Source organism: Pogoniulus pusillus, chromosome 23 (assembly GCF_015220805.1).
Source record: "Pogoniulus pusillus isolate bPogPus1 chromosome 23, bPogPus1.pri, whole genome shotgun sequence".
In the NCBI taxonomy this organism is placed as follows: Eukaryota; Metazoa; Chordata; class Aves; order Piciformes; family Lybiidae; genus Pogoniulus; species Pogoniulus pusillus.
The window spans coordinates 1,164,049-1,190,118 of record NC_087286.1 but is presented as its reverse complement, the minus strand read 5'-3'; the positions used below and the strand labels follow the sequence as shown (position 1 = coordinate 1,190,118).

The 26,070-nt window shown below is 53.3% G+C and overlaps 1 protein-coding gene across 10 annotated transcripts in view; it reads right to left on the bottom strand.

The window, feature by feature from the left end:
- The window catches only part of NEK11 (NIMA related kinase 11), a 33,469-nt gene extending 7,560 nt beyond the window's left edge, over positions 1–25,909 (bottom strand). For 4 of the 10 annotated variants that reach the window (XM_064162314.1, XM_064162312.1, XM_064162311.1 and 1 more), the window contains exons 1-13: positions 25,617–25,909; positions 20,556–20,809; positions 16,737–16,902; positions 15,039–15,157; positions 14,029–14,093; positions 12,970–13,096; positions 11,137–11,286; positions 10,976–11,054; positions 8,691–8,776; positions 4,414–4,533; positions 3,698–3,791; positions 2,425–2,545; positions 1,529–1,653 (exon numbers count right to left, since the gene is read on the bottom strand). In XM_064162314.1, coding sequence (XP_064018384.1) covers positions 1,529–1,653; positions 2,425–2,545; positions 3,698–3,791; positions 4,414–4,533; positions 8,691–8,776; positions 10,976–11,054; positions 11,137–11,286; positions 12,970–13,096; positions 14,029–14,093; positions 15,039–15,157; positions 16,737–16,902; positions 20,556–20,725 — 1,422 coding nt within the window. In that variant the 5' untranslated portion in view covers positions 20,726–20,809; positions 25,617–25,909. Of the gene's footprint in view, positions 1–1,528; positions 1,654–2,424; positions 2,546–3,697; positions 3,792–4,413; positions 4,534–8,690; positions 8,777–10,975; positions 11,055–11,136; positions 11,287–12,969; positions 13,097–14,028; positions 14,094–15,038; positions 15,158–16,736; positions 16,903–20,555; positions 20,810–25,616 lie in introns of those variants that run through there. The other 6 variants (XM_064162307.1, XM_064162305.1, XM_064162308.1 and 3 more) reach the window with 6 other exon arrangements.
- Between the last annotated feature and the right edge of the window lie 161 nt (positions 25,910–26,070).

The window sequence follows — 26,070 nt, the reverse complement described above, 5'->3', positions numbered from 1 at the left end:
TGTCAGCAGCAGCCTGCAAAGGCTCCACATGGCTGAATGGAAGGAGATCAACCTGCAGGAAATGACCTCAGCACTGGGGAAGCCACACCTTGAGTACTGGGTTCAGTTTTGGGGTCCCTTACTACAGGAAGGACCTTGAGGGACTGGGGCAAATCCAGAGAATGACAATGAAGCTGGTGAAGGGGTTGGAGAACAGGACTGGGGAGGAGCAGCTGAGGGAGCCTGGAGTGTTTGGTCTGGAGAAGAGGAGGCTGAGGAGAGACCTCATTGCTCTCTGCAGCTCCCTGAAAGGAGGCTGGAGCCAGGTGGGGTTGTGCTCTGCTCCCTAGTATCAGGTGACAGGATAAGAGGACATGGCCTGGAATTGTGCCAGGAGAGGACTAGGTTGGAGAGGAGGAAAAATGTCTTTGCTGTAAGAGTGGTCAGGAGTTGGAAGAGGCTGCCCAGGGACGTGGTGGGATCCCCATTCCTGGAGGTGTTCAGGAAACCTGTGGCCATGGCAGCTGGGGACATGGTTCAGTGGCCTTGGTGGTGCTGGGTTGATGATTGGACTGGAGGTCTCAGAGGATTTTTTCCAACCCAAACACTTCCATGATTCTATCCAAGAGCTGCCTCGGCTGCCAACCCAAGCATTTGAAAGGATCCCCTGGCAGTGCTTCCCTGCACTTCCTAATGGCAGAGGTGTTGTGTGAGAAAGCTGTAGCAAGCCTCTCGAGAGGATTTTGTCTTCAGTGACAAGAAAAGGTGCCTGGGAATGAGAGCTTGAGTTGGATCTCATGCTTGAAGCACACTTAGCTTTAATTTCATTTACCCCTAGGCAACAGATGAGAGATTCCCACTCTGTTTTTCAGCACCAAAGAAGTGCCCTGGCCACAGTCCACCTGCAGGCTTTGATGGCAGCACAATCCTTTGTAATGAGAGCCTTCACAGGACTCCAGAGGCAGACACACACCATCCAGCCATGCTGTGGACACACTTCCTGAGCAAAACCACGGCTCAGTCGGGTCAGGAGGAGAACATCTTGGAAGGACCATGTCCAGAGCAGGGACACAAGGATGATCAGAGGGATGGAGCTGCCCTGCTGTGAGGACAGGCTGAGAGAATTTGGGCTGTTCAGTCTGGAGAAGAGAAGGCTCTGGGGAGACATTATTGTGGCCTTGCAGTATCTGCAGGGGCCTACAAGAAAGCTGGAGAGGGACTTCTCAGGACTGGGGGAGATGGATCCAGGCTAGAGGAGGGCAGATTTAGATTAGACATCAGGAAGAAGTTCTTCCCCATAAGGGTGCTAAGACACTGGCACAGGTTGCCCAGAGAGGTGATGGAAGTCTCATCCCTGGGTGTTTTAAAGGCCAGGCTGGATGTGGCTCAGGGCAACCTGCTCTAGTGTGAGATGTCTCTGCCCATGGCAGGGGGTTGGAGCTGAATGATCCTTGAGGTCCCTTCCAGCCCTGCCAGTTCTGTGGCTCTGTGGTTTTCCCCTGGCAAAGGAGCAGCAGGTCTGTACAGCTCCTCCAGAGGTGCCACATACCTGCTGTTCTGCCTTAGAGAGGGTCTGTGAGGCTTCTACATCCTCCTCCTCTTCACTGCCTTCCGAGCAAGACTCAAATCTGTCCTTACAATATTCTTCTGCGGTTTCTGGATCTTCAGGGATCTCTAAAGGCAATGATGAGTTTATAGCATACAGACAGGAAAAATGTGTGACCTCAGAGACACAAAATGGATTTTATGTCACTCGTGACACTGTCAATGCAGCCTGCAAGTGAAACCCAAGGCACAGGTTCTCAGATGGCAACGGTCAGGAATGGCAACAGGACAAGCAGTGTTCAAGCTGCTGGCTAAAGATCAGATCCTCATTATACAGAACTTAATGGTCTTAAAGGATCTGTATTCATTTGGGGCTGAAATCCACAGACTAATTCATGCTGATCTGCATGGGGTCATCTAGAGGAGGGTAGCCAAGCAGTTTCAAATTAGACATTAAGAAGAAGTTCTTCCCCGTGAGGGTGCTGAGACACTGGCACAGGTTGTCCAGGGAGGTGGTGGAAGCCTCATCTCTGGGTCTTTCTAAAGCCAGGCTGGATGTGGCTCTGAGCAACCTCATCTAGTGTGAGGTGTCCCTGCCTATGGCAGGGGGGTTGGAGCTGAATGACCCATCAGGTCCCTTCTAACCCTGACAACTGCATGATTGTGTTATCTAGTCAAAGCATGGACAGCACTGGATTGAACCCAGCTTTTGTGAGCTGAAGTTAAGCTCCAGTTTGGTTTTCTCTACCACACATAACCTGTGCTGAATACAAATGCTAAGCTACAGTGGGAGGTAACACAAAGCAGCAGACGTTTCAAAGGCACAAGAAATCAACTCTCTGTCTTTTCCCAGCTTTCTCAGCAGGAAGTTTCTTTTCACCATTGATGCTGAAGCCTTACCATGGTTTGCAAGTTGAGGCCTGCAGAGCTGACCTGTCTCATTTCCACTGGGTTCACCACATCCTATGGACACGGAACCACACGTAAGAGCTGGCTGAGAATCAGGCTGCTTCTCAGATTCCTGAGCCAAACAAAGCAGGGATGGAGAAACAGGCAGAGTTAGAGCTTTCAGCAGGATCACAAGGAGTGGGTGCCCTGATCTACACAAGTGCTGGGACTGTGGGCAAGCACCAAACCAGTATCTCCTTTTTTGTGTGTAAATGATCAGTCACTAGTGCCTTAGCCACAAGCAGAATCAGATTTCACTGACCTTTCTCCTCCAGACACAAAGGAAACAGACTCTGGAAGGCAGATGAAAGGAAGGGTAGAAGACAAAGCTCTGAGCCCGATGGCTCCTGTGCTGCTTGCACTGACTGCAGGCTGACAGCTCTCTGAGACTGCACAGTGCTAGAAGGGAACAGGCTGGGCTTCTGTTGCAGCTTACAAGCAAAGGACAGCTTAGGCTGGGAGTCATTCCCAGGCTTCAGCCTTACTGAAAAGCCAGGGGGAATGTTAATATTCCCAACTAACTGACCCAAAGGAATGCCAAGCCATGCCAAGCAGGAACGAGCACAACAAACTGGCCTTGCAAATGAATGTCTTTTGAACTCTGATGTTACCCACGCTGTCAGTAGGAGCATTTCAGAGGGCAGATTCAGAGGTAAAGGTGACTCAGGGCAGTTGTGTGCTGAACCCCCAGCAGGTGACTCTGCTTGCCCTCAGCACAGACCCACAGGTTAAGCTTAGCAGTCCAGGCCTTCATGTGCTCCCAGAACAGGACTGCCCCTCCAACACTAAAGCAAGCAGGTGGGGACAAGAGTAGTGATGCTCAGAGGGCTGCAGCAGCTCTGCTATGAGCACAGGCTGAGAGAGCTGGGGCACTGCAGCCTGCAGAAGAGAAGGTTTCCAGGAGACCTTGGAGTGGCCTTGCAGTATCTGAAGGAGGCTGCAGAAGGGCTGGGCAGGGACTATTGGCAAGGTCTTGTAATGACAGGAGGAGAAGGAATGGGTTTAAATGGGCAGAGGGGAGACTGAAACTGGATGTTAGGAAGAAGTTCTCTGAGCAAGAGTGGTGAGACACAGGTTGCCCAGGGAGGATGTGGAGCACAGAATCACAGATTATAATTGTCCCTGGAGGTGTTCAAGGCCAGGTTGGATGGAGCCTTGAGTGACCTGTTCTAGTGGGAGGTGGACACACAGAGAGGAGGCCTTGGGAACAACAGCTCCTGCTCACCTGCAGGGCTCCTGCACTCTGCCGCTGACCCTGCTGGGACCTGAGCTCTTGCATTCGTTTGATATTTTCTTGGTACTTTTCTTCTGCCAGCTGCCTGCAGACACACAAAGCTCGTGGTTAGGATGTGGCAGCAGGGAGAGCACCGAGGGATCTGCTAACAGTAGGTGTGGAAAATCAAATTCCTTAAGTACCAGTTTTGGGGCTCTTGTTCTGAGTTTTGTTCTAGATGGGTAACTCCTAAGCTGTCATTCACCCAAAGCCCTGCCCTCTTCAGCAGCTGAAGAGATCAGAGGGCTGGCAGCCCTGCCCCGTGAGAAGACCTTATTGCCATGGATCAGGACACAAAGGGTGGCTGCCAGGAGGATGGAGACTCCCTTTGCACAAGGAGACAAAGGCTGATGGGGACAAGTTACTGCTGGGGAGATTCCCATTGGGCTGCAGGATGAAATGCTTGCCCATGGGCACAGCGAGACACTGGAATTGTCTCCCAAGGCAGCAGTAGAGTCCCCCTGAGACTCAGCTTGCCAGAGTGCTGGGCCAGTTGACTGCACCTCCACCATCACCTGGAAAGGTTGGGGCAGATGGTCCTTGGAGTCCCTCCCAGCCTGGCATTCTGTGATGTTTTTATTTTCACTGAGACAGTTTCAGCTCCTTGGGTGCTGTGGAAGGGGCCAGCTGCCTGGTGAGGGCACAACAAGAGAGGAAGCTCAACTTACTTCAGCTTCTTTGCCTTCTCATCTGCAGGGCTGAACTTCCGCAGCCTCATTCGCTCCCGCGGGGTCATCCTCTGTACTTCAGAGAGCTCCTGCAGAGTTTGCAAGTGAACCTTCCTGGGCCTGGAATTGGACATGTTGCAAACCCACCTTCAGATGAATGCAAAGAGCATTTTGATCTGCTGCTGAAACACAGTGACACTTCCCCCGCAGGATCAGAAAGTGACAGGTGCTGCACGGGACTAAGCAGCCTTCGGGCTGGGACTTTCTAATTCCTCTCTGTTTAAGCTTAGATTCACAAAGACTCTGAAGCATTTCAGGGGAGAAAGGAAAAAAGTAAACTCGGGTCCTTGGAAGAATGAATGCTGAAGCACAGTGAAACATCTACCCCCTCCGTGAGGGCCCCATCAGTGAGCATATGGCAAGGACAAAGGCAGCTGTTAAATGAACACCACAGCAGCAAAAGCACCTACCCCTGCTTCTGCACTGACTGCCACGGGCTGTGCAGAACAATGGGCACCATTCGTGTGTCTCTAGCAGTGACAGAACCACCAGCCCCTCCTGGACTTGAGGACAGTGAGGATGCTGAGACACTGGAGGAGGTTGCCCCAGGGGGGTTGTGGCTGCTCCCTCCAAGGAGGTGTTCCAGGTCAGGTTGGATGAAGCCTCCAGCACCCTGTGCTGGTGGGAGGTGTCCCTGCCCACGGCAGGGAGTTGGAACTGGATGAGCTTTAAGGTCTTAAAGGGACCTGGACAGGCTGCAGGGTAGGTACAGGTGAACCTCCTAAGGTTCAACAAGAGCAAGTGCAGGGTCCTGCAGCTGGGCTGGAGCAATCCTCACCGTCCATACAGGCTGGGGGAGGAGGGGATGCAAAGCAGCCCTCAGGAAAAGGACTTGGGGGATGCTGGTGGGGGAGAAGCTGGCCAGGAGCAGGCAGTCTGAGCTGGCAGCACAGAAGGCCAAGGGCAGCCTGGGCTGCATCCAGTGCACTGTGGCTAGAGATGGAGAGAGGAGATCCTGCCCCACTGCTCTGCTGAGACCTCACCTGCACTGCTGGGTCCAGCTCTGGAGCCCTCATCACAGGAAGGACATGGACCTGGTGGAGAGGGTCCAGAGGAGGCCATGAAAATGCTCAGGGGATTGGAGCAGCTCTGCTGTGAGGACAGGCTGAGGGAGCTGGGGGTGTGCAGCCTGCAGAAGAGAAGGCTCCAGGCAGACCTAACAGCAACCTGCCAGGAACTGAAGGGGCTACAAGCAGGCTACAAAGGGCTGCAGGGACAGGATGAGGGCAATGGCTGCAAAGCAGAGCAGAGCAGATGGAGATTGGCTGTGAGGAACAAGTTCTGCAGCAGGAGGCTGCTGGAACCCTGCAACAGGTTGCCCAGGGAGGTGGTTGGGGCCCCATGGCTGGAGCTATTGCAGGTGAGGCTGGACAAGACTGTGGGCAAGCTGCTCTAGTGGAGGATGTCCCTGCTGAGTGCAGGGGGTTGGACTGGATGAGCTGTGGAGTTTTCTTCCAGCCCAGCCCATGCTGTGATTCTATGAACTTCTGCTCCTAATCAATAATACAATGCTCTGTAAAATGGTCTGCACAGAGCCTCTTGAAAGCTGCCCACAAATTACTGACAGATGGATTTGAGCTGCACTGATCAGCACAGGACAGTAACATTATACCAAAGGGTACTGATGTCAGTTTGTCATCTCCCAGCCCACAGTAACATCAAGCCAGGGTTTGGAATGCCTTGGCAGCCACCCTTCACCGACACCAATGCACATTTATTGCAGTAGATGACACCAAACATTCACCTCAGATGCTGGGGTTTGAGCAGGATTGGGTAGCTGAACAGTCTGAGAAATAAGGAGAACAGACAGGGTAGGGCTAAGGGTCACTCTGATAAGAAGCACAGCTGCAGGGAAGCAGCCTTGGATAGAAGCTGAGAAAGTTTAGCTGCTACCTGTAACTGAACTGTGCAAGGGGGCATTGAAGGGGGGCAGGCTGCTCAGCCCTGGGAACAAGTGAAATGTTGTGGCTGGCGAAGCCTGCCAGGGTTACGCACACATGGACCGAATCCACCACATGAGCATCAGCTTAGCTTCAGCAGGCAGACTGACCTCCTGTGTACCACACTGGGACCAGCTCCTGTCTGACAGATTGACCTCCTGTGTACCACACTGGGACCAGCTCCTGTCTGACAGATTGACCTTCTGTGTGCCACACTGGGACCAGCTCCTGTCTGACAGATTGACCTTCTGTGTACCACACTGGGACCAGCTCCTGTCTGACAGATTGACCTCCTGTGTACCACACTGGGACCAGCTCCTGTCTGACAGATTGACCTTCTGTGTGCCACACTGGGACCAGCTCCTGTCTGACAGATTGACCTTCTGTGTACCACACTGGGACCAGCTCCTGTCTGACAGATTGACCTTCTGTGTACCACACTGGGACCAGCTCCTGTCTGACAGATTGACCTCCTGTGTACCACACTGGGACCAGCTCCTGTCTGACAGATTGACCTCCTGTGTACCACACTGGGACCAGCTCCTGTCTGACAGATTGACCTTCTGTGTGCCACACTGGGACCAGCTCCTGTCTGACAGATTGACCTTCTGTGTACCACACTGGGACCAGCTCCTGTCTGACAGATTGACCTTCTGTGTACCACACTGGGACCAGCTCCTGTCTGACAGATTGACCTTCTGTGTACCACACTGGGACCAGCTCCTGTCTGACAGATTGACCTTCTGTGTACCACACTGGGACCAGCTCCTGTCTGACAGATTGACCTTCTGTGTACCACACTGAGACCAGCTCCTGTCTGACAGATTGACCTCCTGTGTACCACACTGGGACCAGCTCCTGTCTGACAGATTGACCTGTGTACCACACTGGGATCAGCTCCTGTCTGACAGATTGACCTTCTGTGTACCACACTGGGATCAGCTCCTGTCTGACAGATTGACCTTCTGTGTACCACACTGGGATCAGCTCCTGTCTGACAGATTGACCTCCTGTGTACCACACTGGGACCAGCTCCTGTCTGACAGATTGACCTGTGTACCACACTGGGATCAGCTCCTGTCTGACAGATTGACCTTCTGTGTACCACACTGGGATCAGCTCCTGTCTGACAGATTGACCTTCTGTGTACCACACTGGGATCAGCTCCTGTCTGACAGATTGACCTTCTGTGTACCACACTGGGATCAGCTCCTGTCTTTCCAGTCTCCCACGTGGCCTTTGGGCAACCCAGCACTCAGACTACTGCTTTCACTCTGCTGAGATAAATTTACTGCTGAGCATCTCAAGGAGCCCAGTTTTGTAACTACACAAAGAGTAATTTTCAGCTTGCCTTTCAAGGCTGACTGTAGGGAAAAACAGTGTAAAGATGTGAATATTTGTTTGAAATGTGGAGGTCAAAGGAGAGAGGCCAGAAGAGTTCAATTGTTCATGGGAATGGAATCAGCTCTTCAGTGTGGACCTCAGACATCTTTCCTGGCCCCTCGAAAAAACTCTGCTTTCAATTCTAAGAGTGCTGGGCCCTGCAGCTTAAACCATAGCCTTACCCTGAAAGGTTGGATCCTTGGGGCCTTTTCCAATCAGGTATTCTATGAATCTGTGGATCTCTTGGGTGGGAAAAAGCCATTTTTCATCCACATCAAAACTGGACTTGTGCAGCTGTTTGTTCACAGAAATATTTAAAACGTATTGCTTGCCTGGGACTGGAATGAAGGAAGCCATCAGAGGCCTCCACTAGAAGGATCCAGGCTCAGCTATAAAACAAGTCCCGGTGAGAAAGGAGACTATAAAGTGGCAAAGATCAAAGAGGACATCCTAAGGAGTAGCTCCTTGCAGACTCAGAGTATTGCTGCACCACAACAGGGCAATTCACTACCTCCAAAATTTTTCTTTTCCACTTTTCTCCTCTATCATTTTTACTTCCTTTTCCCTACCTCTTTGGGTTGGGGATCACAGAAATCCGTTGGCATTTTGCTTCCCAGCAGCAATGCAGTAATTTAGGAAAGAGCTTCCACGTTCAACAATCAGTAGGTAGCCAACCAGCAGCAGTACAAATGACTGAGACACAACTAAGCTGCACATCTACACCCTCCTAACATAAAGACAAAGGGCATAATTTGCATACCAGTGAGTGCTGATTAACATATGCATGTACTGCACCTGTGCCATTGGCAGATCACACAAATATCTGACCTGCAAATGTTTCTCCCCTCAGTCATTTCACCTATGGCTGCCCAGGAAACACTTAGAAGCACTTACACAGCAGCAGAAATGGGAGCAGCTTCTTTCTGCCAGTCAAGGGCCTTGTCCTGCACAGCCATGGCTGGGAACTTGCCCTGTATGTTCTACAGGGAAATAAAACACATCTGAGGTTAAAGCAATGCAGACTCTTCAGCTGGCCCAAACAGCCTAATTAAAAGCTGAGTGAGCAGAGTTACAGAGTAATCTAGTTGGCAGAGCCCTCCAGGCTCACCCAGCCCAAGCCTCCCCCCAGCACTGCAGCCTCAGCACTAAGCCATGGCCCCAAGCACAGCTCCACAGGCTGCTGCAACACCTCCAGGGTGCAGCACTGCAGCACTGCCCTGGGCAGACACTGCCAATGCTTGAGAAGCCTTCCAGGGCAGAAAGATTTCCTAAGGAGGATGATGGGGCAGGCACTTTCCTTCCCCACCTTGTGAGAAAGCCAAACAACAGAAGCAAGATGCAGTGGGTTTCATTACCACTATGACTAACCAGAGCAGTTCAAAGATTGGATAATCTTGCCCTTGTCCCAGATTTCAGTCAAGCTTTCACCATTTCCCAGTGACATTTGTGGCTGCCTTGTACCAATCCATGGATTTCAGGGGAATTGCAGGATGCCATAGTGCAGGGAACGTTTTATCTGAAGCAAATGGTGGCTGTGAAGATTCTAATCTATGACTGTAAAGAGGATGGAGGCTCACTTTGAACAAGGAGTCAGATGAGGAAGAGGAGGGGTGATGGGGAGAAGTTCCTGTTGGGGAGATGCCAGTTGGACCTGAACTTTTTCCCCATAAGGACAATCAGCAATTGGAATAAGCTACCCAGGGCAGTGCTGGAGTGCTCTGCATTGGATAGCTTCAAGATTCAGCTGGACAGGCTGCTGGGCCAGCTTGCTTAAACCATGGCTTTGCTGGACCAGGTGAGCCTTCAGGCCCCTTCCAGCCTAGAATTTTATGACAAACACTTGTGCTCTTCACTGCTTATAGAATTTGTACAGGGTTAACACTCCAGGGGGAGTAACCCTGAACCTGACCCTAGGTGGTCTGGACCCCTCCCCAGGGGTGGGTCTGCACACCACCAGGTGATGGTTGCCGACTCCCCCCCTTCCTGTCCCATAAAGGCAGGGGGGCTGCCTGTTTTCACTCTCTCTGCATTCTCTCTGCACCTCCCTGCACTCCCCTGCACTCCCTGCTCCCTGCTTACCACCATCACCACCTGCTCCTGGTCTCTCTTCGTTTCACCACGTGGCCATCACCAGCACACTCAGGTTGTGTTTGTACATTCTGTATTTGCTATTTTCCCTTCCCTAACCTTTGTAACTTCCCTACCTCAGACACCTTTTTAAGCTATTGTTAAACTTTTCTTTTTAACTTCCAAATCAGTGAGATTCATCTCTTTGGCTGTGCTTCCTTCTCTCTCTCTCCATCTAATCCCTTTCTTGTGGGAAAGAAGGGGAAGAGGGAAGGGCACTTTATAAAATTGTTCTTGGTTCTACCAAACTTATCTGAGTCTATGGGGATTTAAATTAGAACCCAGACAGCATTGAAAAGGGGAGAATACATCTCCTGCCCCTCTGCTCTGCCCTAGAGAGGCCCCACCTGGAATACTGCATCCAGTGCTGGGCTCCCCAGGTCAAGAGAGACAGGGATCTGCTGGAGAGAGTCCACAGGAGGCCTACAGGGATGCTGAAGGGACTGCAGCACTGCCTGAGGAGGAGAGGCTGAGAGCCCTGGGGCTGCTTAGTCTGCAGAGGAGAAGGCTGAGAGGGGATCTCAGCAATGTCTATCCAGAGCTGAGGGCTGGTGGTCAAGGAAGGGTCAGGGACAGCCTCTGCTCACTTGTGCCCTGCCGCAGGACAAGGGGCAAGGGATGGGAAGTGCAGCACAGGAAGCTGCAGCTCAAGGTGAGGCAGAACTTGTTTAGTGTGAGTGTGCCAGAGCCCTGGCACAGGCTGCCCAGAGAGGTTGTGCAGTCTCCTTCTCTGCAGCCTTTCCAGCCCTGTCTGGATGTGTTCCTGTGTGACCTCTGCTGGGTTCTCTGGTCCTGCTGTGGCAGAGTGTTGGACTGGAGGCTCTCCAGAGGTCCCTTCCAGCCCCTACCCTCCTGAGACCCAGCACATCAAGTGACAAGGCCTGCAGTTCTCTGCCTTGCTCAGTAGCTAAGTAGCTCTGCAGGTCCCCTGCGCTGAAGCTGCAGTGAACTGCTCTCTGACTCTTTTTTCTCCTCACATTTGCTCTGCCTCCATTCTGCTTTTGCAGAGTTCCCCCAGGGTGAGTGTGCAGCTCTTGCTGTTTCTTACACACCTTTAGCTGCTCCTCAATGTAAGGGCTTTTCAGGATGTCTGCAGCTGCTGGTCTGAGTGCAGGATTCTTACTCAGCATGCTGAAACATTAAAAACCAGAAGCCATCATGAAGCAACTTTGCCAGCTGAGGTGGGAAGGTGCTGCAGGAGGCAGTGTCTCACCTGCTGAGCAGGGCCTTCAGCTGGTGCGGGTAGCGCTCAGGAAGGGAGGGGGAGGAACCTTCCACAACCTTCAGTACCACCGACAGGAAACTGTGTCCTGCGAAGGCGCGGCTCAGGCAGCACATCTCGTACAGGATGCAGCCCAGAGACCTGGAAGGATGAACAGCAGGAGTAGCGCACGGCAGGCAGTGAGGGCACACGGGGGACGCACCGCGGGAGCGCTTCCCTTCCGCCGGCAGCAGCAGGGCTCAGCAGCTCCGCTCCTCGCCTGAGCCTCCAGAGCACACAGCAGCAGCTTTATGAGCAGCGGAGTTGACAGCAGCATAGAACACAGCACCTACTGCAGAGACCCCAGCTCTGAGGAGAAGAACCAAAGCTCACTGCATACAGAACTTCTGTGGCAGAACTCAAGCCCACAGCATTCAGAGCTGCCGGTTTGCAGCACAGGATGCTTCAGGACACACAAACAGGCCAGGGATCTTCCCCACTCCCAAAAAATCAGTCTCCACCTTGGAGGAATACCTCTACACCTAAAGGTGGCTGAGGCCCCATGCCTGCAGATATCCAGGGGAGGCTGGACAGGGCTGTGGGCAGGTTGATCTAGTGGAGGATGCCCCCGCTGAGTGCAGGGGATTGGGCTGGATGAGCTTTGGAGGTCACTTCCAACCCAGCCCATGCTGTGATTCTCCCTGATTCTCTCATCACCACCTTGAACTCCCAATCTACTCAAACTCTCAAGAGCCATCTAGGAACTGAGACTTTCTACCTGTGAGCCTTTTGGACAGCTGAGTGCCTTTGTGCTTCTGCCCTAACACTCCACTTACTCTCACTTCGAGCTGCCCTTCCAGCTCTCTTCAGCCTTTCTGCATTTGTCAGTGTTTTTCTGTGCAGTCTCTTGGCCAGGGACTGCTCTTTCCTCATCCACTTGGAGGTTTCACAAGAAGTTGCTTCTTTCTATTTATCTATGACAACATGGGAAAGAAAAAAGATTTTCCCCTTCCTAGCAAAGCCTGAACCTGGTCTACAATCATCCTGTGTCATGGGATGTGAGTCCCACTCTTCTTTAAGTGCCAAATAAGCCTGAGCAGCAGTGAATGGCTGCACAAGGTTAACCCTCCAGGGGGAGTGACATTGAACCTGACCCTAGGTGGTCTTGACCCCTCCCCAGGGGTGGGTCTGAACACCACCATGGTTAGCCCACTCGCCCTCCCTGCCTAAAGGTCCATCAAAGCAGGGGGACTTCTGGTTCTCTCTCCCTGCACTCTCTGCCTACCAGCATCACCACCCTGGTCCTGCTTCTCTTTGTTTCACCACGTGGCCATCACCCACGAGGCAGACACACCTCTTACCAGCAACATCTGGTTGCATTTACACATTTTGTAGCTTGTTTTTTCCTTCCCTACACCTTTGTAACTTCCCTACCTCAGATACCTCTTTAATTTCTTGCTAAACTTCTCTCCTTTTAACTTCCCAGTCGCAGTGAGATTGATTATTTGGGTCTGCTTCACCTTTCCTCTCTGCATCTAATTCCTTCCACTTGGGAAAGAAGGGGGAAGAGGAAAGGGTATCCTAGAAATTGTCATTGGTTCTACCAAGTGTATTTGAGTCTGTGGGGATTTAAACCAGAGCCGAGAGAAGGGCACATTCCTCAGCAACTGCAGCAAAGAGCTAACCTGCGAACCGCAGTTTCTGGTGTGGATGGCCTGGAATAGTTCCAGTGAGCAGCATGAGAGCCACTGGAAAAAACCATCCAAGCAGCTCCTAAATAGTTTCAAATGCTGACCCAGGAAAGAAATGCCCAAATGCAGCTGAAGGAGCATGCTGCCTACTCACCAGATGTCAGATTTCGTGTCGTACCCCTGGTGCTGCAGTGCCTCTGGGCTCATGTAGTGAGGTGTCCCAGTGAACGTCGTTGCCAGATCACAGGAGCCCATCAAGAGACAAGAAACTCCAAGGTCCCCTGGAAGTGGCAGCAAAACAATAATCAACTGATCTAACCCTGGGCCTGCTCCTAGGAGCTCTGTGTGGTCCCTGTCAGGCATGCCACAGTGGCCACAGCCAAGACACACTGCCACTCCTGCAAAACACCTGGCGGCTCAGCAGCAAAACTCCCCAGAGTACCAGACAGCTACTGAGGAGGCCTCACAAGGGCAGAGAAGCATGGGTTGGAAAGGACCTTAAGGGTCATCTAGTTCCAAACTCCCGGCCATGGGCAGGGACACCTCCCACTGGACAGGTCATCTGCTCCAACCCTCTGGCGCAAAGCAAGTTCCAGGAGTCTGCTCAGCTGCAGGTCCAGGCAAGCTTGGAGCAGGCTCAGGTTTGGAGATTTCCTTGTCTCCCCAGGGCTCAGCTCCTGCATCTGATTGCCAAATAAGAGCCTGACCACAGGCTCACAGATGTCAGGGGTTGGAAGGGACACAAAGAGATCGTCCAGACCAACCTCTCTGCCACAGCAGGACCACACAATCTAGCTCAGGGCACACAGGAACAGATCCAGACAGGCCTTGAAAGGCTCCAGAGAAGGAGACTCCACAGCCTCTCTGGGCAGCCTGTGCCAGGGCTCTGGGACCCTTAGAGGAAAGAAGTTCCCCCTTGTGCTGAGCTGGAACCTCCTGTGCTGCAGCTTCCATCCATTGCTGCTTGTCCTGTCCCAGGGAGCAGTGAGCAGAGCCTGTCCCCCCCTCCTGACCCCCAGCCCTCAGATGTTTATGAACATTGATTAAATCCCCTCCCAGTCTTCTCCTCTCCAGATCGAGCAGCCTCAGAGCCCTCAGCCTCTCCTCATCAGGCAGTGCTCCAGTGCCCTGCTCATGCTCTGCCAGCACTGCAGCAGAGATGCCCTCAGTGAGAGCCCCCAGGGTAGCTCTCTGTAGACTGTGCCAATCTCACCAATTTTCAGAAGATTACTTTTCAAGAATACATTCTTGGATTTCAGATCCCTGTGAAGAATCCTCCTGGAATACAGAAAGGAAATTCAGCCTCAGCTGACCTGAAGCACTCATGGTCACCTGTCAAGTACCCCAAGCCCTGAACTCCATTCCTTGTGAGGAAGGTCAGCCCACAGCAGCTGTGCTCTCACCCTGCCGGTGACCACACAGACAACAGCACTGAGGAGCTTCATGGAAACACAGAGCCGCACCCACCGACAGGCAAGTGCAGGAGGGGAGCCTAAGCAGCCTGGAGAGCAGGTATGCATGCAGGACCCCAGGATTGGCAGCCCTGCCCCACGACAGAGAGCTGGGCTTGTTCAGCCTGGAGAAGGCTCAGGGGAGACCTTATTGCCATGGAACAGGACACAAAGGGTGGCTGCCAGGAGGAGACTTCCTTTGTATAAGGAGTCCCATGGTAAAGACAAGGGCTGATGGGGACAAGTTACTGCTGGGGAAATTCCCATTGGGTTGCAGGAGGAAATATTTGCCCATGAGAACAAGTCAGGGACTGGAGTCACCTCCTAAGGCAGCAGTAGAGTCCCCTGCACTGGGCAGTTCTGAGACTCAGCTTGCCAGGGTGCTGGCCCAGCTGACAGCAACTGCACCGTCACCTAGAAAGGTTGGGGCAGACGGTCCTTGGGGTCCCTCCCAGCCTTGAATCCTGTGAGTCTGTGTGATCCCAGCATGAGAATGCACATACAGGCTCGCCATGGCCTGCAGTGGAAGCCCCTGCACTCTGGAAAGGAAGCAAGTTTGCTACAGCTGACGCCTCCCACTGTGTCAAAGCCACCTCTGGGCTACCAGCAGGGAAGAAATACAACCACTTCAAATGCTGCTTCAGCAATCCCCAGCAGTTTCCTTTCCTCCCTTTGACAAAGAAGAGACAGAGGTGGGGAGTTTGATGTCTCAAACTGTCAGTAACTGCTCACTGCTCTCCCAAGACAGTGCTCTCACACTCAGTGTCTGTACCTTTCATGCATGTAGTTGACTCCAAGTAACAACTGTATAAACCAGTCCAGTATTTGCCTCTGAGTGAATATCTTCCCACATTCTTTGTACTCTTGAATTTTAAAGTCTAGGTCTCCACCCTGGAAAACACCACAGCATGTTTGTATATTTCAAGTCAGTGCTTTTCAATCCCTTCTCCTTCAGCAGAGGACAGCACTCCACTTTCTCAGACCTTCAAGCTCCCTACCATGTTGGCTGTAAAATGAACACTTGCAGATGAATTCTGAAGGCTCCCAGCACCAGAGGCAGACACAACTGAGGGCCAAGCCTCTGGCTGCACAGGGAAGTAGATCACTTTGCTCTTAGGATTACACAGTATCATCAAAGTGATGTGTTCTCACTTGACAGCTCCCTAAGCCTGTCCCCACAGCAGAGCTGCTCCAAACCCCTGAGCATTTTCATGGCCTCCTCTGGATCCTCTCCACCAGGTCCATGTCCTTCCTGTGCTGAGGGCTCCAGAGCTGGACCCACAGTGCAGGTGAGGTCTCAGCAGAGCAGAGGGACAGGATCTCCTCTCTCCATCTCTGGCCACACTGCTCTGGATGCAGCCCAGGCTGCCCTTGGCCTTCTGTGCTGCCAGCTCACACTGCCTGCTCCTGGCCAGCTTCTCCCCCACCAGCACTCCCAAGTCCTTTTCCTGAGGGCTGCTTTCCATCCCCTCCTCCCCCAGCCTGTATGGACGGTGAGGATTGCTCCAGTGCAGCTGCAGGACCCTGCACTTGCTCTTGTTGAACCTTAGGAGGTTCACCTGTACCTACCCCTGCAGCCTGTCCAGGTCCCTTTAAGACCTTAAAGCTCATCCAGTTCCAACTCCCTGCCGTGGGCAGGGACACCTCCCACCAGCACAGGGTGCTGGAGGCTTCATCCAACCTGACCTGGAACACCTCCTTGGAAGGAGCAGCCACAACCCCCCTGGGGCAACCTCCTCCAGTGTCTCAGCATCCTCACTGTCCTCAAGTCCAGGAGGGGCTGGTGGTTCTGTCACTGCTAGAGACACACTAATGGTGTCCTTTGTCCTTAATGTTCTTAATGTCTAATCTAAATCTGGCCTCTTCCAGCTTTGTTCCATTCCCCCAAGCCTTATTACTACCTGACAGCCTAAAAAGTGCCTCCCCAGTTTCTTCTTGCTCCCTGCAGACACTGCAAGACCACAATAAGGTCTCCTTGGAGGCTTCTGTTCTCCAGACTGCACAACCCCAACTCTCCCAGCCTGTGCCCATAGCAGAGCAGCTCCAGCCCTCTGACTGTCCTCGTGGCCCTGCTCTGGACACCTTGCCACACCCCCAGATCTTTCTTGTATCAGGGGCTCTAGAACTGGACACAGTGCTCCAGGTAGGGTCTCAGCAGGTGCAGTATAACCTTTCTGAGCCTGTGTTTAAGTGGTTTGTGTAACACTGATTGCAGTGAACAAAACAAACTTGTCTTTAAAATTAGCCATTGTCTCTTCTCTGGCTTCTTTGTCGAGGAGCTCTGAGCCTCACCTGAGCAGGTGGCAACAAAAGGTGTCTCTGAAACAGGCCCAACCTGTGACACCACAAGGAACAAGCAAAGAGTAAATTCAAACTCAAACACCAGAAGCAGTGTGCTGTGCTGCTTTGAAAACCCTGCTTCAGTGCACACATCCTCTCCAGTTTCTCCCAAGCCAGCTCCAATGCTCACCTCACAGTACTCAGTGACAATGCAGAAGCTATCTCGCTCCAAAAAGCTGGCGTAAAACTTGACAATGGCTGGATGGTCCAGTTTGGAGAGCAGCTGTGCCTCCAGGTGTGCTTCAACTGTTTCAGTAGGCTTGAGGCCTCCAACAGAGATTTCCTTTAGAACCTTTCTAGAGGAAAAAGAAATCTTTACATTAACTAAACCAGAGACATAACAAATATGACACTGTGGGGTGCTCAAAAGCCATCTCCAGCTGCGTGGCTGTTTGAGCCACTTTCTAGCTCAGACATAAAAGCCTACTCAGAACAGAGCAGCTCTGAGGGGAGAGGGGAGCATGCTAGGGAGAGGCCACAGAATGGCAACAATGGACAATATAATTTCACTGGAGCATCAAAGCTTTGTGCCTGGAAGCACAGCTTGGACCTTCCCCTTGCTGCTTCTGCTGCTTCAGCTGAGCCTGCTGCTGTCTTCCTCTGCGGCTGCTTTGGCTGCTGCTGCTTTGCTGCTTTGCTGCCTGACCCTTCCCCATCTTCACTAAGGGCATTCTATTTCTCTAGCAGTTTGTTCTCTTATACTGCTATATTTAAACTATCAGAAGTACAATTTCATTTTCCCCTGACTTCCCCAAAGAAGTGGATGTTCTGGTGAGTGAATTCTACCAGGGGAGGGATCCACCTAACCCGGGACGGGCTGCAAAATACACCCATCAGGTACCCAGCAACACAAGGCCAGGAGGTGCCCAGTGGCTGAAGGAAGGGCCATGGACATTGTCTGCCTGGACTTCAGCAGAGCTTTAGATACTGCCTGCCCCATCATCCTCCTGCAGAAACTCCTGGCACAGGGCTTGGCTCAGTGCCCTCTGCTCTGGGTAACAAACTGGCTGATGGCTGAGCAGCAGGGAATGGAGCTAACCCTGGCTGGTGCCCAGTGGTGCCCCCAGGGCTCAGCACTGGGCCTGTCCTCTTTCATGTCTTTATCCATGACCTGGCTGAGGGCACTGAGGCAGCCTCAGTAGCTGTGCAGATGGCACCAAGCTGGGTGGCTGTGCCCAGCTGCTAGACGGTAGGGAAGCCTCACAGGGGGACCTAGACAGGTGAGAGCCATGGGCCAAGGCTCAGTGTGTGAAGTTCAGCAATGCCAAGGGCCAGGTCCTGCCCTTGGGTCACAACAACCCCATGGGGAGCTCCAGACCTGGGCATGTATGGTTGGGAAGCTGCAGCTTGGGTGTTGACTGGCAGTGAGTGAAGATGAGGCAGCAGTGCCCAGGTGGCTAAGAAAGCCACTGGCATCCTGGCCTGGCTCAGAAGCAAGGTGGGCAGCAGGGACAATCTTCACTAGTGGGACAGGTTGTCTCCAGCACAGCTGGACTCCTGAGCTGGCAGATGGAGCCAGGGACCAGTATAGTCCCCCTGTAACCCAGAAGGAAGCAGTAAAAGACCTGCTGAGCCACTTGGATCCTCACAAGTCCATGGGACCAGATGGCATCCATCCTAGGGTGCAGAGAGAGCTGGCACCTGAGCTGGCCAAGCCACTCTCCATCATTTATCAGCAGTCCTGGCTCACTGGAGAGGTCCCCTGTTGGGAACTGGCTGAAGGAGAGGGGCTTGAGCCCCTAGAAGCTTGTACAATCAAGCCTAGGATGTGAGGTCTGAGCATTGGAGCTGCAGGAAACCACAGGGCTGTGTGTGAAGAAGCTCAGAGGAATTTGTCCTTGAGCCTTCTGATGAACAGCTTCTGTGGGGCTGTGTGCAGAGTAGGAGGGAAACAGGAGGAATATGCAACTGTCAGCATTCAGATGTGCTAAGTGCTAGAGCAGTAACCACAAGGAGGGAGGAGTGTGCAAACTGCAATCTGTTAGATGCACCAAATGCCAGTGAGCAGTACTGCACTGCGTGCTGGGTGTGCTCCCTTCTCTCAGCCTAACCGAGAGGATGTGCTTGGAGCTTGAGGCCTGCTGCTCTCAGTAAGGAGTTGGATCACTCAGAAGCTTCACTCACACTGAGCCGCCTCCGGCTTGCCCAAATCCCCTCCGCAGTCCCCGGAGACTGGAAGCTGCCAAGGTGATCCCAGCCACAGGAAGGGCCAGAGGGAGCAACTGGAAAACTACAGCCCTGTCAGCCTGACCTCAGTGCCAGGCAAAGTCATGTTAAGTGCCAGCACAGCACCTACAGCATGGCCAAGGGATCAGGCCCAGCCAGCATGGGTTTAGGAAGGGCAGGTCCTGTCTCACCAACCTGAGCTCCTTTTATGATCAGCCTCCTGCCTGGTGAATGTGGGGCAGGCTGTGGATGGAGTCTGCCTGGACTGCAGCAAAGCCTTTGGCACCATCTGCCACAACAAGCTCCTGTCCAAGCTGGCAGCTCATGGCTTGGACAGATTCACTCTGTGCTGGGTCAAGGACTGGCTGGATGGCAGAGCCCAGAGAGTGGTGGTGAATGGTGCTGGCGGAGAGTAGGCTGAAGATGAGGCAGCAGTGTGCCCAGGTGGGCAGCAGAGCCAATGGCATCCTGGGCTGGCTCAGGAGCAGTGTGGGCAGCAGAACAAGGGAGGTTCTTGTGCCCCTGTGCTCAGCACTGCTCAGGGCACAGCTTGAGTGCTGTGTCCAGTTCTGGGCTCCTCAATTCAAGAGGAGGGGCCTGGAGCACAGCCCTGTGAGGAGAGGCTAAGGGAGCTGGGGGGGTGCAGCCTGCAGCAGAGGAGGCTCAGGGCAGAGCTCATTGCTGTCTGCAGCTACTTTAAGGGAGGCTGTAGCCAGGTGGGGGTTGGGCTCTGCTGCCAGGCAACCACCAATAGAACAAGGGGACACAGCTTCCAAGCTGTGCCAGGGCAGGTCTAGGCTGGATGTTAGGAGGAAGTTCTTCACAGAGAGAGTGATTGGCATTGGAATGGGCTGCCCAGGGAGGTGGTGGAGTCACTGAGCCTGGAGGTGTTCAAGCAAAGCCTGGATGAGGCACTTAGTGCCATGGTGTAGTTGATTGGATAGGGCTGGGTGCTAGGTTGGACTGGATGATCTTGGAGGTCTCTTTCAACCTGGTTGATTCTATGATTCTATGATTCTCCAGGGGAGATCTCCCCAGTTCTCAGTGGGCAGAGCTCTGTATGGTTCCACTGGCATTTCTGCAAGAGCTCCTGAGGTGCTCAGCGCCACGGGGACAGGCGGCTGGGATTGCCTAGCTAACTCTGCTCTGTCTGGCACAAGTAAATGAGGAAGGTCTCAGATAAAAGCACAAGAAGGCAGACAATCAGAGCAGCTGTGTGAATCAGATTCAGCTGAGATGCTGACTCAGCACAAACACAGGCTGAGGGAGCTGGGGGTGTGCAGCCTGGAGAAGAGAAGGCTCCAAGGGGACCTAAGAGCAACCTGCCAGTGCCTGAAAGGGCTATGAGAAGGCTGCAGAGAGACAGTTTGCAAAGGGCTGCAGGGACAGGACGAGGGCAATGGCTGCAAAGCAGAGCAGAGCAGATGGAGATTGGCTGTGAGGAACAAGTTCTGCAGCAGGAGGCTGCTGGAACCCTGCAACAGGTTGCCCAGGGAGGTGGTTGAGATCCCATGCCTGGAGATTCTGAAGGTGAAGCTGGACAGGGCTGGGGCCAGCTGCTGTAGTGGAGGATATCCCTGCTGAGTGCAGGGGGTTGGACTGGATGAGCTGTGGAAGTCCCTTCCAGCCCAGCCCATGCTGTGATGAAAATCTGCTCCTGTCTTAGGACCTCACTGAAGTTTGTGACATAACAGCACTGACTGAATGGGCACCAAGAAGACATCTGCAATGCAGGAAGCATGGCCCAGACATGTTCCTTCAAAGCCTGTGAGGAGGTACTTACAATTCTTCCCCTTGCTTTGCCCTTCTGTCAGAAACCAGGTACACATTTCCAAAGCTCCCTCTGCCGAGTTTCCTCTCCAGGCTGTATCTCCTTGCAACCACAGCATCTGAGCAAGCAGAATGAAAGCTGGCAACAGCCACTTGCTTGGCAGTGTCCTGAAATGTCAGCATCTCTCTGTGACAGAAGCTACAAGGATTTCTCTGGGAAGTAGCTTTCAAAGGCTCTTACTCTTCCATGAATGTCCACAGTCAATCCTTGAAACAGAAAAAACCCAAAGTGTTCTTTGTCAATGCATTATTCTTACAAGAGGGCTGGGGGTAAACAGGGAGTGAACAAACTGCTCACTTGTGCCCTGCCACAGGCAAGGGCAAGGGATGGAAACTGCAGCACAGGAAGTTGCACCTCAGCATGAGGAAAAACTTCTTGACTGTGAGGGTGCCAGAGCCCTGGCACAGGCTGCCCAGAGAGGCTGTGCAGCCTCCTCTGGAGCCTTTCCAGCCCTGTCTGGATGTGTTCCTGTGTGACCTGTGCTGGATTCTCAGGTCCTGCTCTGGCAGAGGATCAGACTGGAGGATCCCCAGAGGTCTATTCCAGGCCCTAACATCCTGTGAGCCTGTGAAGATCTTCTTTTACCTCTGTGCTAGTGTTTGCAGTGCTCAGCTTGAAGCAAAACACAAACAGCACAGAATAATTAGTTGCTGAGCTGTGGGCAGGCTTGATAAAGACACTCCAGAGAATGTAGATAGGACACAAGCAGCTCCTTCAAACCACCCTGAAAGGAATCCACTCAGCAGAGGGGAAAGGGAATACAGGCACTTAGGTGTTGATTTAGTTAAAGGGCTCAAGTGCTTTTGGCAAGGACAGCCAGGTGCAAATGGCACCCAAGAGCTCCCCTGGCCAGGGCCCTCTTCCTCTCCTGTTTTTCACAGAATCCCAGAAATGTGCAGGTTGGAAAAGAGCCCTGGGACAAACCAGGTCCAACCACTGACCCCCTCTACAGAGATCACCCTAAAGCCCAAGCACCAGAGCCAAATGACTTTTAAACACACCCAGGGTTGGTGACTCCACCACCTCCCTGGGCAGCCTGTGCCAGTGCCTGACCACTCTTGTTGTAAGCTGTTCCTCATGGCCAGCCTAGCTCTGCCCTACTGAGCTTGAGGCCATTCCCTTTTGTTCTATCACTAATCACCTGTGAGAAGGGACCAGCACCAAACTCTCCACAGCCTCCTTTCAGGCAGCTGACAGCAGAAAAATCTGCATTTGGGGACACAGCTTTCATGATTTTGTGTGAAATGAGGCAAAATCTCCACCCACCGTTCGACTTCACTGCCTTCCCCAACTACAGAGTGATTTTATCTGCTCCTTCGTTTGCCACTCAGATCTCACCTTCTGTTTCAGTGCTCACTTCACAGATCACAGAATCGTCAGGGTTGGAAAGGACCTCAAAGATCACCCAGTTCCAACCCCCTTGCTATGGGCAGGGACACCTCACACCAGATCGGGTTGCTCAGAGCCACATCAAACCTGGCCTTAAAAACGTCCAGGGCTGAAGCTTCCAGCACCTCCCTGACTGCCCAGCTTCTGTGTGATTTGCTACTCACAAGTCTGGGAGACTTTCAGTAACCCCCAGTTCTCCCCACAGGTCTTCATCTCTCCTTTGCTGCAGTAGATCTTTCCTGACTCGTCTTGAACAACTCACCTCTGCTGTGGAATCCCTGCTGAAGTGCTGATGCTGCAGACCCAGGGACTGCAAAGGCAGACCTCTGGCATCTCTCTGCTTTTCAATCATAGAACCATAGGATGGTTTAGGTTGGAAGGGAGCTCAAAGCTCAGCCAGCTTCACCCTTCTCCATAGGCAGGGACACCTCCCACTAGAACAGGTCACTCAAGACCTCATCCAGCCTGACCTTGAACACCTCCAGAGAGGTTGTGGAGCACAGAAGAACGGAAGGTGATTGAAGATCACATTCTATGTTTCTGTGCTCCACAACCTCCCTGGGCAACCTGTGCCAGTGTCTCACCACCCTCATTTCTTCCTAACATCCAGTTTCACTCTCCCCTCTGACAGTTTAAACCCATTTCTCCTTGTCCTCTCATCACCAGACCTTGTCAATAGTCCCTCTCCAGCCCTCCTGCAGCCCCCTGCAGATCCTGCAAAGCCACTCCAAGGTCTCCTGGAAGCCTTCTCCTCTGCAGGCTGCAAAGCCCCAACTCTCTGAGCCTGTCCTCACAGCAGAGCTGCTGCAGCCCTCTCAGCATCTTGGTCGCCTCCTCTGCACTGGCTCAAACAGTTCCATGTCCTACCTGCCCATAGGTCCAGCATAACTTCACTCACACAGGGGCAATTGCTGCCCCTTGAGGGTTGTCAAGGCCTGGCCTAGGCTGCCAAGCAGTGGAGTCCCCATGTGTGGTGGAGAGTCCCAAGGGTCACAGAATGGGCTTGAGCATGTCCTGTCTTGTCCAGACATGTTACTGCCTGCCTGCACTGCAGCCAGAGGCAGGAAATCAGGACAAAGCAGCCCAGACAGCTCAGTCTGCTTTAGCCTGGCCGCATGAGAGGGGTTCCAAGAAGCCCACACCCCTGCCGCGCGCCAGGCGAATGCACCCCCAGTTTTGGAGGAGAACAGCCTGTGGGGTCTGCCTTTTCTGGGTGTATTGGGGTGATTGCCAGAGGTGACTGGGGGATGGTGTGGCCAAAGAGCCCATTAGCCTCGGCCATGGCCCTGTAAAAGGGTGAGCAGGTGAATAAGTGCTTGTGTGCTCGCTCGCCCCTCGCTCGCCTGCCGCTCGCCCACCGCCTCAGCCAGCAGCCCAGCCGCAGCGCAGTGTCCTGGAGTCCTGTACCCCTAAAGTCCTCTCCTGCCCGGACTTCGGGGGGGAAAAGCCGCCTGGTTTCCCTCCCCCCTCGCCTGCCCTGCAGCCGTGAAGGGGGGAGGACTGCCCCGTGAGTTCCCGCGCTGGAGCCAGGCTGGCATTGGCCGTGCGCTTTCGTGCCTAAGGTGTGGTAACTCTGCCCTTTGTCTAGCCAAGGTTATAACTATTGGGGGTCTTCCTGCCTTTGGGGGTCCCGCTTTGGAGTTTGCCTGTGCCTGGACGTATGTGTCTGCCTGAGCTCACACACTCCCCTCGACTGGACTGCAGAGATCATCAAAGGGACTGTTCCCTATTGACACCTTTGTGAGCCTAACGACCCTTAACGACTCTTAATCGTTCACCTGCAGCCGCTGAAAGGTGGAGAAAGACAGAGGCGAGCAAGCCAGCCCGATCCTCAGTTGTTCTTGGCTCCACTTGGTAAGAAACCACAATTAATTAATAGCTAAAGCCTTTTCCAACTTCTGACTTCCAAAATAGTCAGATTATTGACAATGTCCCTGTAGGTAATTCTCATGCGACTGAATCTGCTAATTAAACTAATCTTTGTATATACAGTTTTGGGGGCAGGTTTTTGGGAAATAAAATTAACTATTTTTGTGTAATTTCCCGACTCAGCCACATATTAATTGCTGCCTCTGCGACACGCAGCCCACCTGGGACTCCCCACAGCACTTCTGCTGAGTGCTTTCCTGCCTACGTCTGGGGCACAGACATGGAGCCTGAGGACTGCTGAGTGTGCTGGAGTCTTTACTCAGGCTGCTAAAGGAATTTGCTTAGCCTCACCAGCGGTGACTGAAGCTGCCAGACTCTAGCACAGACATTGCCAAACCTTTCCAAATCGCTCTGTACAGAGACATTCTGTAAAGCAGCTCTGCTGACTGCACCCCAGAACTTGTGTGGAGAGCTGCAAATGAGTTTGGGGAATTACCTTTGTGTACATTAACAAATTATTTAATACCTTTTGAACTGGCCTCAGTGCATTTCACCCCAAACTCAGATTTCAGCTAGCCCCTTCATAACACCATGCCAGGAGGGGTTTAAAGGTGTGGTGCTGAGGGATATGGCTTAGCAGGGACCTGGCAGCTCAACTTAATGATCTGAAAGGGCTCTTGCACCCCAAACCATTTTGTGATTCCAAATGATAAAGGTCTTTCATTAAAACACCATTTTCCTTTCCTAGCCATGACTGCCCTGGCCTGCTCCTTAAAGGTTTTTGAAAAGAAAAACCCAAAGTACCCTGGGATTTGGTCCCTTTTTTACTGAACTCCTGAGCACTGGCTGCGTTGTTATTTCTGCCACATCTTCGTGGGCCTAAGCCAAGTGCACTGTAACATCTTATCAGACGGCTCAGGTTTTCACTGCTTCTGCCCCCCATAAGGAGAACAAAGATTTCATTAGTAGTGTCACCAGTAAAGGTGCTCACAGGTGACAGTAAAAACAGGTTAAAGAGACTAAGTAATATCTCCTTGATCACACTGGTAAGGCTGAGATCTGCCAGGCTGATCTGGGAGATCAGAGACAGAACGAGAGGCCACAGCCTCAGGGCAGATTCAGGCTGGATGTTAGGAGGATGTTCTTCACAGCAAGAGAGATTGGCATTGGAATGGGCTGCTGGGGGAGGTGGTGGAGTCCCCATCCCTGGAGGTGTTTAAAAGGAGGCATGAAGCACTTAGTGCCATGGGTTAGTTAATTAGAAGGGTTAGGTGATAGGTTGGACTCAATGATCTCAGAGGTCTTTTCCAACCTGGTTAAGACTGTTTGCAAAGGGCTGCAGGGACAGGACGGGGGCAATGGCTGCAAAGCAGAGCAGAGCAGATGGAGATTGGCTGTGAGGAACAAGTTCTGCAGCAGGAGGCTGCTGGAACCCTGCCCCAGGGAGGTGGTCGAGGCCCCATGGCTGGAGCTATTGCAGGTGAGGCTGGGCAGGGCTGTGGGCAAGCTGCTCTAGAGAAGGATATCCCTGCTGGGTGCAGAGGGGTTGGACTGGATGCCCTTTGGAGGTCTCTTCCAGCCCAGCCCATGCTGTGGCTCTGTTAGCGCCCCGCCAGCAGCCGGTGTAAGCCGCAGTTCCCGCTCCCAGGGCCCGGGGCGGGCACACTGCACCGTGAAGCGGCCCCGGGCGCCCGTCCGGCTGCTCTCACACCCCCCGGGAGCGTGCGGCAGGCCTCCCTCCAGGCCCCTCCTCACCTCCCGCGGAAGGCTGAGCTTTCGGGCCCCTTCTGGCCCCGACAACGGCTACGCCACTTCCCCACCGATTCCCGCCGGCATAGCCGATCGGACCCTCCGCTTCCCGCTGCCGGGCGCTGCCAGCCTCGGCCGCGGCGAAACGGCAGCAGCCGGAGATCAGCGGCGACGACAGCAAATCCTACCTCTATCTCTGCCCCTCCCTGTCCTTGTTTCGGTCCCTGTCCCGGCGCGTCCCTGTCCCGGCGGCGGCCACGCCGTCGCTAGGAGGCGCCGTCGCTAGGAGGCGCCGTCGCTAGGAGGCGCCGTCGCTAGGAGGCGCCGTCGCTAGGAGGCGCCGTCGCTAGGAGGCGCCGTCGCTAGGAGGCGCCGTCGCTAGGAGGCGCCGTCGCTAGGAGGCGCCGTCGCTAGGAGGCGCCGTCGCTAGGAGGCGCCGTCGCTAGGAGGCGCCGCAGGC